The sequence below is a fragment of the Oncorhynchus mykiss genome, chromosome 27 (assembly GCF_057628025.1).
Source record: "Oncorhynchus mykiss isolate SJ-2025 chromosome 27, ASM5762802v1, whole genome shotgun sequence".
Taxonomy (NCBI): Eukaryota; Metazoa; Chordata; class Actinopteri; order Salmoniformes; family Salmonidae; genus Oncorhynchus; species Oncorhynchus mykiss.
The window spans coordinates 3760366-3782056 of NC_143048.1; the positions used below are offsets into that span (position 1 = coordinate 3760366).

At 43.6% G+C, this 21691-nt stretch overlaps 1 protein-coding gene across 2 annotated transcripts in view; it reads left to right on the forward strand.

Moving 5' to 3' along the window:
* The window catches only part of rnpepl1 (arginyl aminopeptidase like 1), a 40358-nt gene extending 20278 nt beyond the window's left edge, over positions 1–20080 (forward strand). Inside the window, exons 4-12 of one of the 2 annotated variants that reach the window (XR_016492591.1) lie at positions 701–817; positions 1530–1765; positions 2121–2234; positions 5347–5459; positions 5545–5653; positions 5814–6038; positions 6564–6706; positions 6844–7342; positions 16441–20080. Coding sequence is in view for 1 of the 2 variants with exons in the window: in XM_021587254.3 (XP_021442929.1) it covers positions 701–817; positions 1530–1765; positions 2121–2234; positions 5347–5459; positions 5545–5653; positions 5814–6038; positions 6564–6706; positions 16441–16734 (1351 nt within the window). In the remaining variant the exon portion in view is untranslated. The remainder of the gene's footprint in view (positions 1–700; positions 818–1529; positions 1766–2120; positions 2235–5346; positions 5460–5544; positions 5654–5813; positions 6039–6563; positions 6707–6843; positions 7343–16440) is intronic. The other variant, XM_021587254.3, reaches the window with a different exon arrangement.
* Positions 20081–21691: the final 1611 nt, after the last annotated feature.

A 21691-nucleotide genomic window follows, 5' to 3' on the forward strand; every position in this document is an offset into this window, starting at 1 on the left:
GTGAACTGTAGATGATACATCTTGGAGTCATTATACTGTAAGACCCTATGATCTGTGAACCGTACATGATACAGACAACATCTTGGAGTCATTATACTGTAAGACCCTATGATGTGTGAACCGTACATGATACAGACAACATCTTGGTGTCATTATACTGTAAGACCCTATGATGTGTGAATCGTACAGACAACATCTTGTAGTCATTATACTGTAAGACCCTATGATCTGTGAACCGTACATGATACAGACAACATCTTGTAGTCATTATACTGTAAGACCCTATGATCTGTGAACCGTACATGATACAGACAACATCTTGGAGTCATTATGCTGCTTATAGTGTGCTCTAAAATATGGAGTATGTCTAGATCCTGAAATGTCACAAATGTATTCAACTTTTAAAAAATAGGAATATCTCAATTACCCGTTTTGATCTTGTTCATTTTTAGAGATATTGTTTAAAACCATGAACTCTACAAGTACATCACGTTTCCAGAGTGGGCTGGCGTGGAATCACCCACATAGCATGTCATTTTTATTATCTATCTATAGGGGAAATGTTTCACCTCACTAGGAACCAAATGGAATCAAACGACCCGAAACTGGGAGGGACCTACCTATAAGAAACATTTTTGTTGTAAATGTTTTTGCTATGGTTTGCACTAAAGAATACATCCCGGCTATCTTCCTCTGGCAGGAGCCGGGTGTGGGCAGAGCCGTGTGTACTGACCTGTGCTGTGAGCAAGCTAGGGGGTAGCGTGGAGCGTTGGCTGAATGTGGCCGAGGACCTCTTCGGACCCTATGTGTGGGGAAGGTTAGAGCAATACATTTATTTTTGCCTCACACAAAGAATCTCAACATCAAATATAGAACAATGCATGAAGGGTACAGGTCAAGTTTTTGTGACATACTTATGCATAAAACATACTTCAGCTACTCTATCCCTTAGGTCTGGGTAAGTTGGAGTGTCTATGTTTGTCCACGGCCTCTGACAGAACACACACAATCCCCAAAATACACTTACAGTAAGTGCCAAATTCACATGGCTAGACAGTCTTCAGATTTAAATTGTACAGTGTTCGCAGTTACAGATACAAATTCTCCATATCTACAAGTTTACATGAATTGTTAACTTTACAGGGCTTTTAAGTCATGCTAGGGAGATGGAAGATGGAGCTGAAACCATACAAAACATACTATAAAAGAGAACAAACCAGAAAACTGTCCCACTCAGTCAATTGAGGAGGTACACTTCATGTCTACTCATACATTGAAAAAGTTCTGTTATGTCCAAATGAGAGTTGTATAATTCATTCATTGAATTTCAATGCACTTCCCGGCCTGTGTCCCAAATGGCACCGTGTTCCCTATCTGGTGCACTACTTTCACCCTAATTCTTATATAGTGCACTTCGTTTGACATCAATAGTATTGCACTATATAAGGAATAGTGTGTAATATTGGAAGCAGTCCTGAATTAACCACACGACAAGCCTCGTATCATTCCGCCACCCTGGTCACACACAGGTACGACATAGTGTTCCTGCCTCCGTCGTTCCCCATCGTGGCCATGGAGAACCCCTGCCTCACCTTCATCATCTCCTCCATCCTGGAGAGCCGGGAGTTCCTGCTGATCGACGTCATCCACGAGATTGCCCATGGCTGGTTCGGCAACGCGGTCACCAACGCCACCTGGGAAGAGATGTGGCTGAGCGAGGGACTGGCCACCTACGCACAGAGACGCATCACTACCGAGGCCTACGGTGTGTATACATACGCACGCTCACACACACACCTAGGCACAAAGGCATATATATATAAAAAAAAGTTAAGAACAAATGCTTATTTAAAATGATGGCCTACCGGGGAACAGTGGGTTAACTGCCTTGTTCAGGCGCAGAACGACAGATGTTTCCCTTGTCATCTCGGGGATTCGATCCAGCAACCTTTCAGTTACTGGCCCAACGTTCTAACCACTAGGCTACCTGCCACCCCACATGGTGCATATGGTGTGTATATACAGCATACACACCTAAGTACAGAGGTGTATCACTACAGACAGACACACACACAAACAAACATGCCAACAGCTAATCCCTCATCCCTGTGTTTCCCAAGGTGAGGCCTTCACCTGTCTGGAGACGGTGTTCCGTCTAGACGCCCTGCATAGACAGATGCGTCTCCTAGGAGACAACAACCCTGTCAGCAAGCTGCAGGTCAAATTTGAGCCAGGTAGGGGTGATACAGTGGGGAGAACAAGTATTTTATACACTGCCAATTTTGCAGGTTTTTCTACTTACAAAGCATGTAGAGGTCTGTAATTTGTGTCATAGGTACACTACAACTGTGAGAGACGGAATCTAAAACACAAATCCAGAAAAACACAATGTATGATTTTTAAGTAATTCATTTGCATTTTATTGCATGACATAAGTACTTGATCACATACCAACCAGTAAGAATTCCGGCTCTCACAGACCTGTTCATTTTTCTTTAAGAAGCCCTCCTGTTCTCCACTCATTACCTGTATTAACTGCACCTGTTTGAACTCGTTACCTGTATAAAAGACACCTGTCCACACACTCAATCAAACAGACTCCAACCTCTCCAATGGCCAAGACCAGAGAGCTGTGTAAGGACATCAGGGATACAATTGTAGACCTGCACAAGACTGGGATGGGCTATAGGACAATAGTTAAGCAGCTTGGTGAGAAGGCAACAACTGTTGGCGCAATTATTAGAAAATGGTAGAAGTTCAAGATCAATCGGTCAATCACCCTCGGTCTGGGGCTCCATGCAAGATCTCACCTCGTGGGGCATCAATGATCATGAGGAAGGTGAGGGATCTGCCCAGAACTACACAGCAGGACCTGGTCAATGACCTGAAGAGAGCTGGGACCGCAGTCTCAAAGAAAACCATTAGTAACACACTACGCCGTCATGGATTAAAATCCTGCAGCGCACGCAAGGTCCCCCTGCTCAAGCCAGCGCATGTCCAGGCCCGTCTGAAGTTTGCCAATGACCATCTGGATGATCCAGAGGAGGAGTGGGAGAAGGTCATGTGGTCTGATGAGACAAAAATAGAGCTTTTTGGTCTAAACTCCACTCGCCGTGTTTGTAGGAAGAAGAAGGATGAGTACAACCCCAAGAACACCATCCAGACCTGAACCCAATAGAAAATCTTTGGAGGGAGCTGAAAGTCCGTATTGCCCCGTGTAAGCCCTGAAACCTGAAGGATCTGGAGAAGGTCTGTATGGAGGAGTGGGCCATAATCCCTGCTGCAGTGTGTGCAAACCTGGTCAAGAACTACAGGAAACTAATGATCTCTGTAATTGCAAACAAAGGTTTCTGTACCAAATATTAAGTTCTGCTTTTCTGATGTATCAAATACTTACAGTGCCTTGCGAAAGTATTCGGCCCCCTTGAACTTTGCGACCTTTTGCCACATTTCAGGCTTCAAACATAAAGATATAAAACTGTATTTTTTTGTGAAGAATCAACAACAAGTGGGACACAATCATGAAGTGGAACGACATTTATTGGATAATTCAAAGTTTTTTAACAAATCAAAAACTGAAAAATTGGGTGTGCAAAATTATTCAGCCCCTTTACTTTCAGTGCAGCAAACTCTCTCCAGAAGTTCAGTGAGGATCTCTGAATGATCCAATGTTGACCTAAATGACTAATGATGATAAATACAATCCACCTGTGTGTAATCAAGTCTCTGTATAAATGCACCTGCACTGTGATAGTCTCAGAGGTCCGTTAAAAGCGCAGAGAGCATCATGAAGAACAAGGAACACACCAGGCAGGTCCGAGATACTGTTGTGAAGAAGTTTAAAGCCGGATTTGGATACAAAAAGATTTCCCAAGCTTTAAACATCCCAAGGAGCACTGTGCAAGCGATAATATTGAAATGGAAGGAGTATCAGACCTCTGCAAATCTACCAAGACCTGGCCGTCCCTCTAAACTTTCAGCTCATACAAGGAGAAGACTGATCAGAGATGCAGCCAAGAGGCCCATGATCACTCTGGATGAACTGCAGAGATCTACAGCTGAGGTGGGAGACTCTGTCCATAGGACAACAATCAGTCGTATATTGCACAAATCTGGCCTTTATGGAAGAGTGGCAAGAAGAAAGCCATTTCTTAAATATATCCATAAAAAGTGTCGTTTAAAGTTTGCCACAAGCCACCTGGGAGACACACCAAACATGTGGAAGAAGGTGCTCTGGTCAGACGAAACCAAAATTGAACTTTTTGGCAACAATGCAAAACGTTATGTTTGGCGTAAAAGCAACACAGCTCATCACCCTGAACACACTGTCAAACATGGTGGTGGCAGCATCATGGTTTGGGCCTGCTTTTCTTCAGCAGGGACAGGGAAGATGGTTAAAATTGATGGGAAGATGGATGGAGCCAAATACAGGACCATTCTGGAAGAAAACCTGATGGAGTCTGCAAAAGACCTGAGACTGGGACGGAGATTTGTCTTCCAACAAGACAATGATCCAAAACATAAAGCAAAATCTACAATGGAATGGTTCAAAAATAAACATATCCAGGTGTTAGAATGGCCAAGTCAAAGTCCAGACCTGAATCCAATTGAGAATCTGTGGAAAGAACTGAAAACTGCTGTTCACAAATGCTCTCCATCCAACCTCACTGAGCTCGAGCTGTTTTGCAAGGAGGAATGGGAAAAAATTTCAGTCTCTCGATGTACAAAACTGATAGAGACATACCCCAAGCGACTTACAGCTGTAATCGCAGCAAAAGGTGGCGCTACAAAGAATTAACTTAAGGGGGCTGAATAATTTTGCACGCCCAATTTTTCAGTTTTTGATTTGTTAAAAAAGTTTGAAATATCCAATAAATGTCGTTCCACTTCATGATTGTGTCCCACTTGTTGTTGATTCTTCACAAAAAAAATACAGTTTTATATCTTTATGTTTGAAGCCTGAAATGTGGCAAAAGGTCGCAAAGTTCAAGGGGGCCGAATACTTTCGCAAGGCACTGTATGTCACGCAATAAAATGCTAATTAATTACTTAAAAATCGTACAATGTTATTTTCTGGATTTGTGTTTTAGATTCCGTCTCTCACAGTTGAAGTGTACCTATGATAAAAATGACAGACCTCTACATGCTTTGTAAGTAGGTAACACTGCCGATTTTGCAGGTTATCAAATACTTGTTCTCCTCACTGTTGGTGGATAAATGCACGCACACACACATATAGTCTGTGTAATTGTGCTTCACAAATAAAATGTTATTTTTTAAATGAGGACAACTCTGTTTCCTTGTCTTTCATTTTCTCTCCCTCGTCTGTTTCTTGTCTTCCCTTAGGTATTAATCCCAGTAGTCTGATGAACTTGTTCACTTATGAGAAAGGCTTTTGCTTCGTCTCGTACCTCTCTCAACTCTGTGGCAATGTCAAGCGCTTCGACAGCTTCCTGAGGGTAAGCGCATGAACACACAGATACACACACACACACACACACACAGACACACCACATCACTTGAAAGTGTGTCATGTTCTCTCAGGCCTACATAGAGCAGTTTAAGTTCAGCAGTGTTGTGGCCCAGGACCTGCTCGATTTCTTCTTGTGCTTCTTCCCGGAGCTGAAGGAGAGCTGTGTGGCACAGAGAGAGGGTGAGTCTGTCACTCACATTACCAGTACATGGGAAAAGGACATTTTCTTCCACCAAACTTGTTCAAGTGCTGGATAGCATTGTCAAATTATTCTCTGTTTTTGTGTGAACCCACAGAACTGAAAAGGTGTATATTTGTTCCTCTCTCTTCTCCCTCTCAGGGTTGGAGTTTGAGCGGTGGCTGAACGCTTGTGGCCCCCCTCTGTGCGAACCGGACCTCTCGGCCGGGGGGGTTCTGACCGGTCCCGTCCAGAGTCTGTGTGACCTGTGGGCCAGCGAACCCCCGGACCCTGAGGCCATCGCAAACTTTAACCTCTCCTCTTGGAGCACCTTCCAGACCGTTCTCTTCCTGGACAGACTGTTGGACCGCTCGCCCCTCTCACACGGTAGGTACCAGACCATTGTGTTACTGTAGGACCGCTCGCCCCTCTCACACGGTAGGTACTAGGCCATCGTGTTACTGTAGGACCGCTCTCCCCTCTCACACGGTAGGTACCAGACCATCGTGTTACTGTAGGATCGCTCGCCCCTCTAACACGGTAGGTACCAGACCAGCGTGTTACTGTAGGACCGCTCGCCCCTCTCACACGGTAGGTACCAGGCCAGCGTGTTACTCTAGGACCGCTCGCCCCTCCCACATGGTAGGTACCAGACCAGCGTGTTGCTGTAGGAGTGATTTAGGATATGCTTTTCCTTTCAGATAATAATAAGTAAGACATGGACGGGGGGACCTGATCCTAGATCAGCACTCCTACTCTGCTTTATTTATACGGGCCCTGGCTTCAAACACATGAGCGCTGTGTATTTCTGCATCTTTTGGGACTATTCCATTGGTTCCGTTGTACCAAGTGAAATGTTGCATAAATCAAGCTACCCCAGAGAGTGATGGGATGCTTGTTTGTGTGTGTCAGAGGTTATGGGTCAGTTGTCACGCTGCTACTCGGCCCAGCTGGATGAGATGAACGCTGAGGTGCGGATCCGCTGGCTGCAGATCGTGGTGCGGAACAGCTTCTACCCGGACCTGCCCCGCATCCGCGGCTTCCTGCACAAACACGTGAGTGGTGACTGAACCAGGCGGAGGGGGCACGCCCCAAATGGCACCCTATTCCAATTATTACAAATTGACCGACGTCAGTTCAATTATTTGAATTCTATTTCATTCTGTTTTTTTCCTGTGAGCTCAATGTGCAGTTTCTGTAGAGAGAAATCTGAACAAATTCCAAACTGAGCGATGCTGCTGGCAGCGGAATCCAATACAGCAAAGGGTTCTTACTACAATGCAACTCAAACACAAACGCTGTGGATATCCCAATGGCCCATCTAATCCCTGATTGTCTGCGAATGGATTACAAACCCAAATGCAAATGTGGAAAACGCGGGGGAATCAGACAAAGACTTTAAAAAATCGAAGAACAAACTTCCCTTACCCACCACCTTGCTGATTAATGCCCAGTCACTGAGGGGGAAAGCGGATGAGCTGTCAGCGAATTTGCACTTCCAACACGAATATCGGGAGGCCTGTTTGCTGGCGTTTACTGAGACTTGGCTGGATGACAGAGTCCCGTACAGAGAAGAGGAGCCGGCCGGGTTCACTCTGGTCAGAGCGGACCATGATCTGACAGTCACAGGGAAACTTCACGACGGGGGCATCTGCCTGCTTGTCAGGGACCAGTGGTGTAAATGGATCCTGGTAAGAGAGACTCTCTGTACCCCCGACATTGAACTGCTGTCTGTGTCACTGCGACTTTGCTCTCTGCACCCGTGAGTTCCCCCAATTGTTTGTTACCGTTGTGTACATTCAATCTAAAGCTAATATAACAAAGGCATCAGAGATTATTTATAATCTGTCACAGAAACTGGAATCCATCTCCCCCGACGCACCCAAATTTATTTTAGGGGATTTTAACAACTGTACCTTGCACAAAGTCCTGCGCAAATACCACCAGTATATGAAATGTCACACTGGGAAAAATAGAACTCTTGATTTGTGCCATGGGACAATACCATATGCGTTCTCTGCCACCACCAGACCTCCCCTGGGGACATCAGACCACAATGTGGTCTACCTCAGGCCAACCTACTGTCGGCTCCTGGAGAGGGAGAAACCCACAGTTAAAACTGTCCAGATCTGGAATGACAACAGTATCACTTGTCTCCAGGGGTGTTTGGACTGTACTATGTGGGAGGTATTTGGTCTCCAGGGGTGTTTTGACTGTACTATGTGGGAGGTATTTGGTCTCCAGGGGTGTTTGGACTGTACTATGTGGGAGGTATTTGGTCTCCAGGGGTGTTTTGACTGTACTATGTGGGAGGTATTTGGTCTCCAGGGGTGTTTGGACTGTACTATGTGAGAGGTATTTGAGGACAGCAGCTCTGATCTTGATGAACTCACAGGTGTTGTTTCAGACTATGTGAACTTCTGTGTTGAGTCAGTTGTGCCTCCTAAAACCTGTAAAATCTTCCTTAACAATACGCCTTGGGTATCAAAACATCTAAAATCACTACTTAATAGGAAGAAGGCAGTTTATGCTGAGGGTGATAGACAGGCTTTAAGAGATGTACAACGTGAGATCAGTTTATGCTGGGGGTGATAGACATGCTTTAAGAGATGTACAACGTGAGATCAAAAGACAGATAGTGGCGGACAAGGAGGCATACAAGCAAAGGGTGGAGAGGACCCTCTCCTCAGGAAACGCAAGGGTGGCCTGGCAAGGGATTAAATCCATGGCTATAGTGCCCCCCATATAGGCAGGGGAAAAACCAGTGCTGACCTTGGGGGATATGAGGGCCAGAACATGGCTAATCAACTGAATGTTTTCTCCTCAAGATTTGAATCAGACAACTTTGTGTCAGAGATAAAAACAAATGGAAGCATCATTACAAATGTTTGAGAGAGTTGTTGTTAAACAGTCTGATGTTTTAAAGTTGTTCAGGGGATGTAACACATACAAAAGCCTCGGCCCAGATAAAATAAGTGGACATGTGTTAAAGCATTGTGCTGAACAACTGGCTGGTGTTTTTACAGACATTTTCCAATCCTCACTTGACCAGCAACACGTGCCAGTATTGTGGAAAAACTAAATTATACCCATTCCTAAAGCACCTAATCACTCTGTGCTGAATGACTACCGCCTTGTCGCCTTGGCATCCTTAGTAATGTAATGCCTTGAGAAACTTATGAAAAGTCATATTCTCAGCATCACCCAGAAGCTTCTCGACCCATTTCAGTTTGCCTATCAGCCTAGCAGAGGAGGTGATGATGCCATTCTTACACTCCTTAACATGGTCTATAGACATCTAGAGCCAAATCCCATGTCTGGGTTCTGTTTGTTGACTTTTCTTCTGCCTTCAATACAATCCAGCCTTACATTCTGGCACAGAGACTCATTCGGGACTTCTCCTTAGATGGGGGGCTGGTTTTGTGGCTGTTGGACTCAAAAAGCTGGGATCTTTTAATGTAGACTGTACTATACTGGCTCTGTTTTACAAATCTTTCATTGAGATTATTTTCACTTTTTCTATTGTTTGTTGGTTTGGCAATGCCACTGTCAGCTAGATAAATATGAAGGATTATTACCACAGCAAGCAAATTACTTTGAGTCAAACGGACAGGCCTGGATGAGATCTTTAAGGTCAGGGCCCTCCGTAAGGCTCATAAAATAATTTTAGACCCAAGCCGCCCCCTGTAGCTGGACTTTAAACTACTCCTCTCTGGGCACAGGTATAGGGCACCCCTCAGCAGGAAAAACAGAACTAGACAACCATTGGTGCCAGGTGTGATATCCCTCATAAATAGCTTGGGCTAATGTTCCTATCGACTCCGTAAGACCAGGAGGCTAGTCCCTTTAAAAGTTATATTTCTTTATTATAATTATTATTTAAAAAAACATTTTGGTATGTAACTGTTATGAAAGTTGTATTGTCAATTTTGTTTTGTATTTAAACGCCACTTTAAATGTGTACATGACACTGCAACAAAATTTCCCCATAGGGACAATAAAGTCAGTAAAGTAGTAGGGAGTTGTAGTTTCCAACAGCCAATATTCTACATACACTATACACAATTAGTGCCTGGTTCGCATTCGCCGTTCCAATTCACCCCAAAGGTGTTCAATGGAGTTGAGGTCAGGGCTCTTTGTAGGCCAGTCAAGTTATTCTACACCAATCTCGACAGACCATTTCTGTATAGACCTCGCTTTGTGCACAGGGGCATTGTCATGCTGAAACAGGTAAGGGACTTCCCCAAAATATTGCCACAAAGTTGGAAGGAAATAATCTTCTAGAATGTCATTGTATGCTGTAGTGTAAAGATTTCCCTTCACTGGAACTAAGGGGCTTAGCCAGAACCATAAAAACATTATTTCTCCTGCACCAAACTTTACAGTTGGCACTATGCATTCGGGCAGGTAGCGTTCATCCGCCAAACACAGATTCGTCTGTCGGACTGTCAGATTTTGAAGCATGATTTATCACTCCCGAATGCGTTTCCAGAGTCTATTGGCAGCAAGCTTTACACCACTCCAGCCAACGCTTGGCATTGCACATGGTGATCTTAGGCTTGTGTGCGGTTGCCCCGCCATGGAAACCCATTTCATGAAGCTCCCTTCGAACAGTTGTTGTGTTGACGTTGCTTCCAGAGGCAACTTTGGAACTCGGTAGTGAGTGTTGTAACTGAGGACAGACGATTTTTATTCACTCTGCGATCCTGTTCTGTGAGCTTGTGTGGCCTACCACTTCACGTAACAGCACTTACAGTTGACCGGGGCAGCTCGAACTGACTTGTTGGAAAGGTGGCATCCTATGACAGTGCCACGTTGAAGTCACTTAGCTCTTCAGTAAGGCCACTCTGCTGCCAATATTCATCTATGGAGATGTGATGGCTGTGTCCTCAATTTTATACACCTGTCACCAGAGGTGCAACTTTGGTTTCAGACGTGGGGGAGACATAATAAATAAATGAATATACAGTACCATTCGAAAGTTTGAACACACCTACTCATTCAAGGGTTTTTCTTTATTGTTACTATTTTCTACATTGTAGAATAATAGTGAAGACATCAAAACTATGAAATCATGTAGTAACCAAAAAAGTGTTAAACAAATCTAAATAATATTTTAGATTATTCAAAGTAGCCACCCTTTGCCTTGATGACAGCTTTGTACACTCTTGGCTTTTTCTCAACCAGCTTCATGAGGTTGTCACCTGGAATGCATTTCAATTAACAGGTGTGCCTTGTTAAAGAAGTGGAGTTTATTTCCTTAATCCGTTTTGAGCCAATCAGTTGTGTTGTGTACAAGGTAGGGGTGGTATACAGAAGATAGCCCTATTTGGTAAAAGACCAAGTCCATATTATGGCAAGAACAGCTCAAATAAGCAAAGAGAAACCGTCATTACTTTAAGACATGAAGGTCAGTCGATGCGGAAAATTTCAAGAACTTTGAAAATTTCTTAAAGTACAGTTGCAAAAACCATCAAGCGCTATGAAAAAACTGGCTCTCATGAGGACCGCCTCTGGAAAGGAAGACCCAGGGTTACCTCTGCTGCAGACGATAAGTTCATTAGAGTTGATTGCAGCCCAAATAAATGCTCAAGTAACAGACACATGTCAACATCAACTGTTCAGAGGAGACTGCATGAATCAGGCCTTCATGGTTGAATTGCTGCAAAGAAACCACTTCAAAAGGACCCCAATAATAAGAAGAGACTTGCTTGGGCTAAGAAACACGAGTAATGGACATTAGACCGGTGGAAATCTGTCCTTTAGTCTGATGAGTCCAAATGTGATCTTTTTTGGTTTCAACTGCTGCGTCTTTGTGAGACCCAGAGTAGGTGAATGGATGATCTCCACATGTGTGGTTTCTACCGTGAAGCATGGAGGTGTGATTGTGTGCGGTGCTTTGCTGGTGACACTGTCAGTGATTTATTTAGAATTCAAGGTACACTTAACCAGCATGACTACCACAGCATTCTGCAGCAATACGCCATCACATCTGGTTTGCGCTTAGTGCCACTATCATTTGTTTTTCAACAGGAGAATGACTCAACACACCTCCAGGTTGTGTAAGAGCTATTTGACCAAGAAGACGAGTGATGCATCAGATGACCTGGCCTCCAATCCCCCACCTCAACCCAATTGAGATGGTTTGGGATGAGTTGGACTGCAGAGTGAAGGAAAAGCAGCCAAAATAGTGCTCAGCATATATTAAATATATTTAGACTTGTTTAACACTTTTTTGGTTACTACATGATTCCATATGTGTTATGTCATTAGTTTTGATTTTTTCACTATTATTATGCACAAGCACAGCTGATTCAAATAATCAAAGCTTGATATGTTGATTATTTGAATCAGCTGTGTAGTGCAAAAACCAAAACATGCACCCCTGGGAGATGACTGAGTTTGGACCTTACCTGCATTTATTTTTCCACTCACTCTATTATTGTGCAATTACTGATTTACTATGTAACAACATGTTAATACAATAGTGACTACACAGATTTTTCACCTAGTCATCTCGGGGATTCGAACCAACGACCCTTCGGTTACTGGTCCTTGTCCAACCCGCTTAACCTCTAGGCTACCTGCCGCCCCAAATTAAATAAATGTAATGAGAGTATTAAAGGGGAGGGATGGGGATTGAGGGAACATGTAAACTAATGTTTTCTAGAAGATAGATTGACTTAGATTCCACTAGTCTCCATTCAGAAATACCTTTTGGAGTAAATGTAGCATTTATTTATTAAAATGTAACTTAAATGTATTACAACAACACACATAGAAGGCCCTTCATTTTCATTTGAGCCTTTTCTTAAAAATTGCAAGCTGAGTAACCTAGGCCATTCAGTTCTAGGAAGTCAAAGCAGTGAAATTACCACCATCATGCAGGCTGTGGAGCATATGCAGCATACCACCCTGCATACCACTGCTGGCTTGCTTCTGAAGCTAAGCAGGGTTGGTCCTGGTCAGTTCCTGGATGGGAGACCAGGTGCTGCTGGAAGTGGTGTTGGAGGGTCAGTAGGAGGCACTCTTTCCTCTGGTCTAAAAAAATATCCCAATGCCCCAGGGCAGTGATTGGGATTGACACTGCCCTGTGTAGGGTGCTGTCTTTCGGATGGGACGTTAAACGGGTGTCCTGACTCTGAGGTCATTAAAGATCCCATGGCACTTATCGTAAGAGTAGGGGTGTTAACCCCGGTGTCCTGGCTAAATTCCCAATCTGGCCCTCAAACCATCACGGTCACCTAATAATCCCCAGTTTACAATTTACATCCCCCTCCTCTCCCCTGTAACTATTCCCCAGGTCGTTGCTGCAAATGAGAACGTGTTCTCAGTCAACTTACCTGGTAAAATAATGGATAAATAAAAAATAAATTTAAAAAAGTATTTATTTGTATGAGTGTTAACGGGTGACAAAAAAACAGTGGTGATTTCTCAGTTGCGCATTACAAAAGAGCTACACAGAGGCATCAGGAAAACAGTGGGGGTTTTACCTGCTACACTGGACATGTAACTTTTGGCTAACGCAAGACGATTGTTCTCGAGCTGCACCTCAATCTTTAAAATAGAACCAGAGTGTAATTCTGAACTGAGCAGCGTGAGGCTCTCATGGAGCCAGCATGCTTACGCCCAGGGAATTATTTGTATTTATTTTTTATTATTATTTCACCTTTTATTTAACCAGGTAAGCCAGTGGAGAACAAGTTCTCATTTACAACTGCGACCTGGCCAAGATAAAGCAAAGCAGTGCGACAAAAACAAAGACACAGAGTTACAAATGGAATAAACAAACGTACAGTCAATAACACAATAGAAAATATGTATACAGTGTGTGCAAATTAAGTAAGGAGGTAAAGCAATAAATAGGCCAATAGTGGCGAAGTAATTACAATTTAGCAATTTACACTGGTGTAATAGATGTGCAGATGAGGATGTGCACGTAGAAATATTGGTGTGCAAAAGAGAAGAAAAACAAATATGGGGATGAGTTACAGTTGAAGTCGGCAGGTTACATACACCTTAGCCAAATACATTTAAACTCAGTTTTCACAATTCCTGACATTTAATTCTAGTGAAAATTCCCTGTCTTAGGTCAGTTAGAATCACCTCTTTATTTTAAGAATGTGAAATGTCAGAATAATAGTAGAGAGAATGCTTTATTTCAGCCTTTATTTCTTTCATCACATTCCCAGTGGGTCAGAAGTTTACATACTCAATTAGTATTTGGTAGCATTGCCTTTAAATTGTTTAACTTGGGTCAAACGTTTAGGGTAGCCTTCCACAAGCTTCCCACAATAAGTTAGGTGAATTTTGGCCCATTCCTCCTGACAGAGCTGGTGTAACTGAGTCAGGTTTGTAGGCCTCCTTGCTCGCACATGCTTTTTCAGTTATTTCTGCCCACATTTTCTATGGGATTAAGGTCAGGGCTTTGTGATGGCCACTCCAATACCTTGACTTTGTTGTCCTTAAAGCCATTTTGCCACAACTTTGGAAGTATGCTCGGGGTCATTGTCCATTTGGAAGACCCATTTGCAACAAGCTTTAACTTCCTGACTGATGTCTTGAGATGTTGCTTCAATATATCCACATAATTTTCCTCCTCATGATGCCATCTATTTTGTGAAGTGCACCAGTCCCTCCTGTAGCAAAGCACCCCCACAACATGATACTGCCACCCCGTGCTTCACGGTTGGGGTGATGTTCTTTGGCTTGCAAGCCCTCCCCTTTTTTCCTCCAAACATAACGATAGTCATTATGGCCAAACATTTCTATTTTTGTTTCATCAGACCAGAGGACATTTCTCCAAAAAGTACGATATTTTTCCCCATGTGAAGTTGCAAACCGTAGTCTGGCTTTTTTATGGCGGTTTTGGAGTAGTGGCTTCTTCCTTGCTGAGTGGCCTTTCAGGTTATGCCGATTATAGGACTCGTTTTACTGTGGATATAGATACTTTTGTACCTGTTTCCTCCAGCATCTTCACAAGGCCCTTTGCTGTTGTTCTGGGATTGATTTGCACTTTTCGCACCAAAGTACGTTCATCTCTAGGAGACAGAACGCGTCTCCTTCCTGAGTGGTATGACGGCTGAGTGGTCCCATGGTGTTTATACTTGCGTATTGTTTTTACAGATGAATGTGGCACCTTCAGTTGTTTCAGAAGCTTCTAAAGCCATGACATCATTATCTGGAATTTTTCCAAGCTGTTTAAAGGCACAGTCAACTTAGTGTATGTAAACTTCTGACCCACTGGCCTCTGAAATATACCTGCTGGAGCGCGTGCTATGGGTGGGTGTTGCTCTGGAGACCAGTGAGCTGAGATAAGGCGGAGCTTTACCTAGCAAAGACTTATAGATGACCTGGAGCCAGTGGGTTTGGCGACGAATATGTGGTGAGGATCAGCCAACGAGAGCATACAGGTCAGTGGTGGGTAGTATATGGGACTTTGGTGTCAAAATGGATGGCACTGTGATAGACTGTGCATCCAATTTGCTAAGTAGAGTGTTGGAGGCTGTTTTGTAAATTACATCGCCGAAGTCGAGGATCGGTGGGATAGTCAGTCAGTTTTACAAGGGTATGTTTGGCAGCACGAGTGGAGGCTTTGTTTTGAAATAGGAGTCCGATTCTAGATTTAACTTTGGATTGGAGATGCTTAATGTGAGTCTGGAAGGAGAGTTTACAGTCTAACCAGACACCTAGGTATTTATAGTTGTCCACATATTCTTAGTCAGAACCATCCAGAGTAGTGATGCTTTTTGGGCGAGCGGGTGCGGGCAGCAAATGGTTGAAGAGCATGCATTAAGTTTGACTAGCATTTAAGAGCAGTTGGAGGCCACTAAAGGAGTGTTGTATGGCGTTGAAGCCCGTCTGGAGGTTAGCTAACACAGTGTCCAAAGAAGGGCCAGAGGTATACAGAAGGGTGTCATCTGCATAGAGGTGGATCAAATAATCACCCGCAGCAAGAGCAACATCATTGATGTATACAGAGAAACGAGTCAGCCCGAGAATTGAACCTTGTGGCACCCCCATAGAGACTGCCGGGGGTTCGGACAATAGGCCCTCTGATTTGACACACTGAACTCTATCAGACAACTAGTTGGTGAACCAGGCGAGGCAGTCATTAGAGAAACCAAGGCTGTTGAGACTGCCAATAAGAATGTGGTGATTGACAGGGTCGAAAGCCTTGGCCAGGTCGATGAATACGGCTGCACAGTACTGTCTTTTATCGATGGCGTGGCTGAGGTGCACCCATGACCAGCTCGGAAACCAGATTGCATAGCGGAGAATGTACAGTGGGATTCGAAATGGTCGGTGATCTGTTTGTTCACTTGGCTTTCGAAGACTTTAGAAAGGCAGGGCAGGAATTATTGAAATTAATAGGGGCGTCTCACACTCTGTAAAAGTTAGGAGTCTCGTGGAGCAGGCCAGATTCTTGTGTCATGGCCAAATGGCGTCTTCCCTCAGCTGTTAAAGAGTTTGCTGGACTGTGTATAGTGACACTGTGTGTATTGCTATTATTTATTGTATTTGTTGTATGTCTAATATTATTTCTTTCTTTAAGCACATCTGTGTCAGCTTTTTGCAGGTGCATGGGAATAATTTGATAATATCTTGCCAATATCTTATAAAAATATGTCTTCAAGCTTACGTGTCAACCTCTAGGCAGCAGAGCTTGTATGTCACTTTTTACCTTTTACCTACCTGTAAGTGCCAAAGACGAATGACATTGTGTTTTAAATGTAACGCACAGCAATACAATTGAACCTTATCTGGTATATTTTTTTTATCTCATCAGACGTCGAGGATGTACACAGTCCCGTTGTATGAGGACCTTTGTTCCGGGGTGATGAAGTGCTTTGCAGCTGAGGTGTTCTACCAGACACAAGCCCGCCTCCACCCCAACCTCCGACGGACACTCCAGCAGATCCTGTTCCAGACCAGCGCCTTATCCACTCCCACAGGCTCTGTCCCCTCCCTACTACACCCCACCCCTTCGTCACCCAGTCCCACCCCCAGGGACCAACTGGGGCCCGCCGACCCCCCCACGACTGGTACTATCGCACTACGTGACGTCAACGTGTCCGCCTGAGTGGCCGGTAGAAGAGAAGAGAGACATACATACACTGTGAGAAAGGGGGGTGGCATGTTGAAAAAGGTGAAGAACTGTAAGTCTTGAAATGACTGCAGTTTCAGCCAGACATCATCTGTGCTTGACTGAGACTGAGGAGTGAGTGACGAAGGACCACCAGGTTCATACACATGCACACACAGTTACACACTAATGCACACTGTGTATGTACAGTGCATTCGGAAAGTATTCAGACACCTTGACTTTTTCCACCTTTTGTTACATTACAGCCTTATTCCAAAATTAATTCAATTGTTTTTTTCTATCATCTATCTACACACAATACCCCATAATGACAAAGCAAAAACAGTTTTTGCAAATGTAAAAACAAATATAAAAACATAAGTATTCAGACCCTTTTACTCAGTACTTCGTTGAAGCACCGTTGGCAATGATTACAGCATCGAGTCTTCTTGGGTATGGCGCTACAAGCTTGATGCCTGTATTTGTCTAGTTTCTCCCGTTCTTCTCTGGAGATCCTCTCAAGCTCTGTGATGTTGGATGGGGAGCGTTGCTGAACAGTTATTTTCAGATCTCTCCAGAGATGTTAGATCGGGATCAAGTCCGGGGTCTGGATGGGCCACTCAAGGACATTGACACTTGTCCCCGAAGCCACTCCTGTGTTGTTTTGGCTGTGTGCTTAGTGTTGTTGTCCTGTTGGAAGGTGAACCGTCGCCCCAGTCTGAGGTCCTGAGCTCTCTGGAGAAGGTTTTCATTAAGAATCTCTCTGGACTTGGCTCCGTTCATCTTTCCCTTGATCCTGAGTCCTCTCCCAGTCCCTGCCACTGAAAAACATCACACGCAGCATGATGCTGCCACCACCGTGCTTCAGCGTAGGGATGATGCCAGGTTTCCTCCAGATGTGTCGCTTGGCATTCAGGCAAATAGTTACATTTTGTTGGTTTCATTAGACCAAAGAATCCAAGCTGGCTGTCATGTGCCTTTTTAATGAGTGGCTTTTGTCTGGCCACTCTACCATAAAGGCCTGATTGGTGGAGTGCTGCAGATATGGTTGTCCTTCTGGAAGATTCTCCGATCTCCACAGAGGAACTCTGGAGCTCTATCAGAGTAGCCATTGGGTTCTTGGTCACCTCCCTGACCAAGGCCCTTCTCTCCCGATTGCTCAGTTTGGCCGGGCAGCCAGCTCTAGAAAGACTCTTAGTGGTTCCCAAATTCTTCCATTTAAGAAAGATGGAGTCCACTGTGTTCTTGGAGACCTTTCAATGCTGCAGACATTTGTTGGTACCCATCCCCAGATCTGTGCATCGACATAATCCTGTCTCTGAGCTCTACGGACAATTCCTTCAACTTCATGGCTTGGTTTTTGCTCTGACATGCACTGTCACCTGTGGGACCTTATATAAATTGGTGTGCCTTTCCAATCAATTGAATTTACAACAGGTGGACTCCAAGTTGTAGAAACATCTCAAGGATGATCAATGTAAACAGGATGCACCTGAGCTCAATTTTGAGTCTCATAGCAAAGGGTCTGAATAAGGTATTTCTGTTTTTTGGGGGGTGTTTTGCAAAAAAATCCCCCATTATTGTGTGTAGATTGATGAAGCAAACATTTTATTTAATACATTTTAGATTTATGGCTGTAACGTAACAAAATGTGGAAAAATCAAGGGGTCTGAATACTTTCTAATTGCACTGTATATGCGTATTTATATGTTGAGTCTGATTTTTGTAAGCTAACCGTTTGAAACCTCTCTGGGAAGGACAATGTTGTGTGTGTGTGTGTGCGCGCGCGTGCGTGCGTGCGCATGCACTTCATGAATGGAGGAAACCATCTATTGACTGTTTACACACATGTTGTGTGTCCTGCTTAGCGCTGGGATTATGGCTTCATGAGCCTGCAGCTTGTGCCCTAGACTAATTTACAGGGAGAGTGAGCCACCAAATGTCCCTCTGCCCAGTCTGTAGTCTGAGAGAGGAGAGCCCTGCTGTCCCCAAATGGCAATCTATTCCCTACATATTGCACTCCTTTTGATCAGACTGCATAGGGCAGTGGTTCTCAAACCTCTTCGGGGACCCCCAGACATCTCACAAATTTGTTGTGGCCCTGAATTAGCTCACCTGATTGACATAGTCAAGGGCTTGATGGTTAGTTGACAAGCTAAGAGTCAGGTGAGCTAGGTGTGGAATAGATCAAATGCATAGAATGGCTGGGGGTCCCTGCGGAGAGGTTTGAGAACCGCTACCATAGATGGGGCTATGGTCAAAAGTAGTACACTATCGAACCCAGGGCCCATAGCATTTGGGACGCAAGCCTCTGTTTGCTACGTTCAACACTGCACACTTTAACCCTACCTTTAATAATTACAATTGATTATTTCCACATTTGGAATATCCAACAGGAAGGCTTATCCAGCAATAGATGTGGAATTCCCCCTGCTCACTCTCTTCCCTTTACACCTGGGCTGTGTCTCGGTAGTCTAAACAGCCTTCCTCGTCTCCTTACCCTCATCTGCACTTATCTGAAAGAATTGAACATTTACTGAAATGAAAGTCCAGTCGGCTAAATTATGGAGTGTGCTTCTTTGACAACTTTGCTTTTACTCATCAACTCCCTTAAGTAGGGAAGGTTGGTAGGCCTACTACTTTACACTATTGAGACGCAGCCCCCACAGTGCAAAACCCTCTCCCATAGGGCTGTCGTGAGAAGGGAGAGGGTAAGGCCACACGTGCCTTCAAACTGGAGCTCTGCTATTCATCTGGGTCACGTTCAGTCCTGTAACGTGCATCCACCTACCCAGGTGGCGTGTAACTTTATAGGACCTTCAGATGGGAATTTATTGAACAGACATGTTTCTTTGTCCTGAAGAATAGGGAATCGTTGTCAGCTATATAGAACGTGGCACCCTCCTGAATGCGACCCTTGTCAACAGTGTCTGTCTTCTAGACTTCTCTCGTTCAGGCTTGACTGCCATTTCCAAAGCTACAGATCATTTTGATTCTGTGATTGACTAAAGAGAGGGGTGGGGGGTGTATTTCAGTGTCGTTATTAATGAATAGCTGGGCTGAAATGTTAACCATGATTTTGTACACGTTTTGTTTTAACGTTTCCTCCCAACATTATTATTTATGAATTGTGAACGGGCTGTACCTCTCAGCATAGAAATGTGAGGGGCAGAATGTTTGTTTTGATGATAACATGAGATTACATTGTTAAACGGTGACAGTCTTCAGCTATCCTCCGATGCCTTACTTAATGTACAGTATTGTTACTGTACAACACAGAGGGGATAGACTAGCAGGTTTGTCTCCAATGTTTTACAAGTAATAAAAAAGCCTTGAGACTCAACATTGACGTTTGTCTCTAGACTGGTGGTTTTTAAAACCAACTGCGTTGATATTGTGAGTGAAAAGGAAAAGGTGTCGACTCAGGTTATTTAGGCCTGTTAGTCCACAAGAGGGCGTTTTTATTACTTGAGGGGGTTTTATCCTATAGGCCTCGTGTTGGCATCTGTATGGCACTTGGGCCCAGTTTCCCAAAAGCATCTTAGCCTTAAATCCATTGTTAGAACCTTCGTAGGAGCATCGTTAAATCTTCGAGCTGTTTCCTAAAACCTATGTTAGTAAAGTTGCACTTAAATAAAGGGTGCATATAAGCAGACAATGAAAGCACTTACAATATTTGATGATTACATTTCTCTAAAACAGGCTATAGGCTACATGTACACCACCAAGTCAGAACAGTAGGCTAAATTAAGAGGGGTAAATAGACCAAATTATTAAGGTGAGGCACATGGGCTACTAACAGCTTACTACACAACATACACTTGGAATGACTTTCTTAGCTACAGTATACATATCTCCCTGGCATATTACATCATTTATGCAGCAGCATACAATACATTTTGGACTTGTTGTGCTGTGCTCACTTGAACAGGAAGTTGGGGCAGCGGTCCTTGTGGGCAAATTTTGTCATCAAAGTCTGGCATTCTCTAGATAAACATGCAACACCATGGGTCAGAAAAATTGGAATACATTGGCCATGCTGTCAATCCTTGCAACTTGAAAAAAACAAGGTCGAATCATGACGTCAGTGTTCTTCAGGTCGGAGCTCTAGAAAAACAATAACTAATTAAATCCAGGCAAACAGTGGTTATCATAACATATCATAGACTGGCTAGTCAGTTGGTTTGCTAAGACAAGGTTAAGACGTTAAAGGTTGATCAGGTGGCAGTGTGACCTTTCCTCGAGTTCTGCGAGAAAAACAGGAGGAAGCAGTGGTCTAAAATGTCAAACTTAACATTGGAGGGGGCCTGTTTTTATAACCATGTCTCCAGAAGATGGAGCATTGCTTACCAGCATGAGAGAGCAGTTAAAACAACTGGATCTATTGCCTGGCCTACTGGGGGAGGTTGAGGCCTTAGTTCGTCTCGTGCTCCATAAATTACATGTAAACAACCAAATGTTCAAGGACTCGAAGATTACAACGTGGCTGATAGCTACCTCCTGTTGAAGTAGTCCCCGATACATATTTGCACCGCATTACACAGTACAAATATAGTTTTTTTTAAACATTTTTACCCCAATATTTTTTTGCACGAACTAGGTTAATATTATTATTTTAATATAAATGTTGTACATTCATGCAGTATGGAACCGTGGACTTAAAATAAGGTTTGGTTTATGGTAATGTAGAATTGGTATGATTTATGGTAATGTAGAATGGGTATGATGAATTTATCCTTTTTCTATTCAGGCAAAATGGAACTATGGACTAAATGGACGTAATATCAGGTTTTGATTTAGGGGAAGGCGAAGATGGGTTAGGCTGACCTTTTTACTTTGATTTTTTATCATTTGATTTGAATAATATACATTAGAAATACCAAGGTTGTTTTCTTTTGTTGAATATGATATGGCCTAATTGTAGAGGTTGGGTATATTATGACTTAAAAGTTGT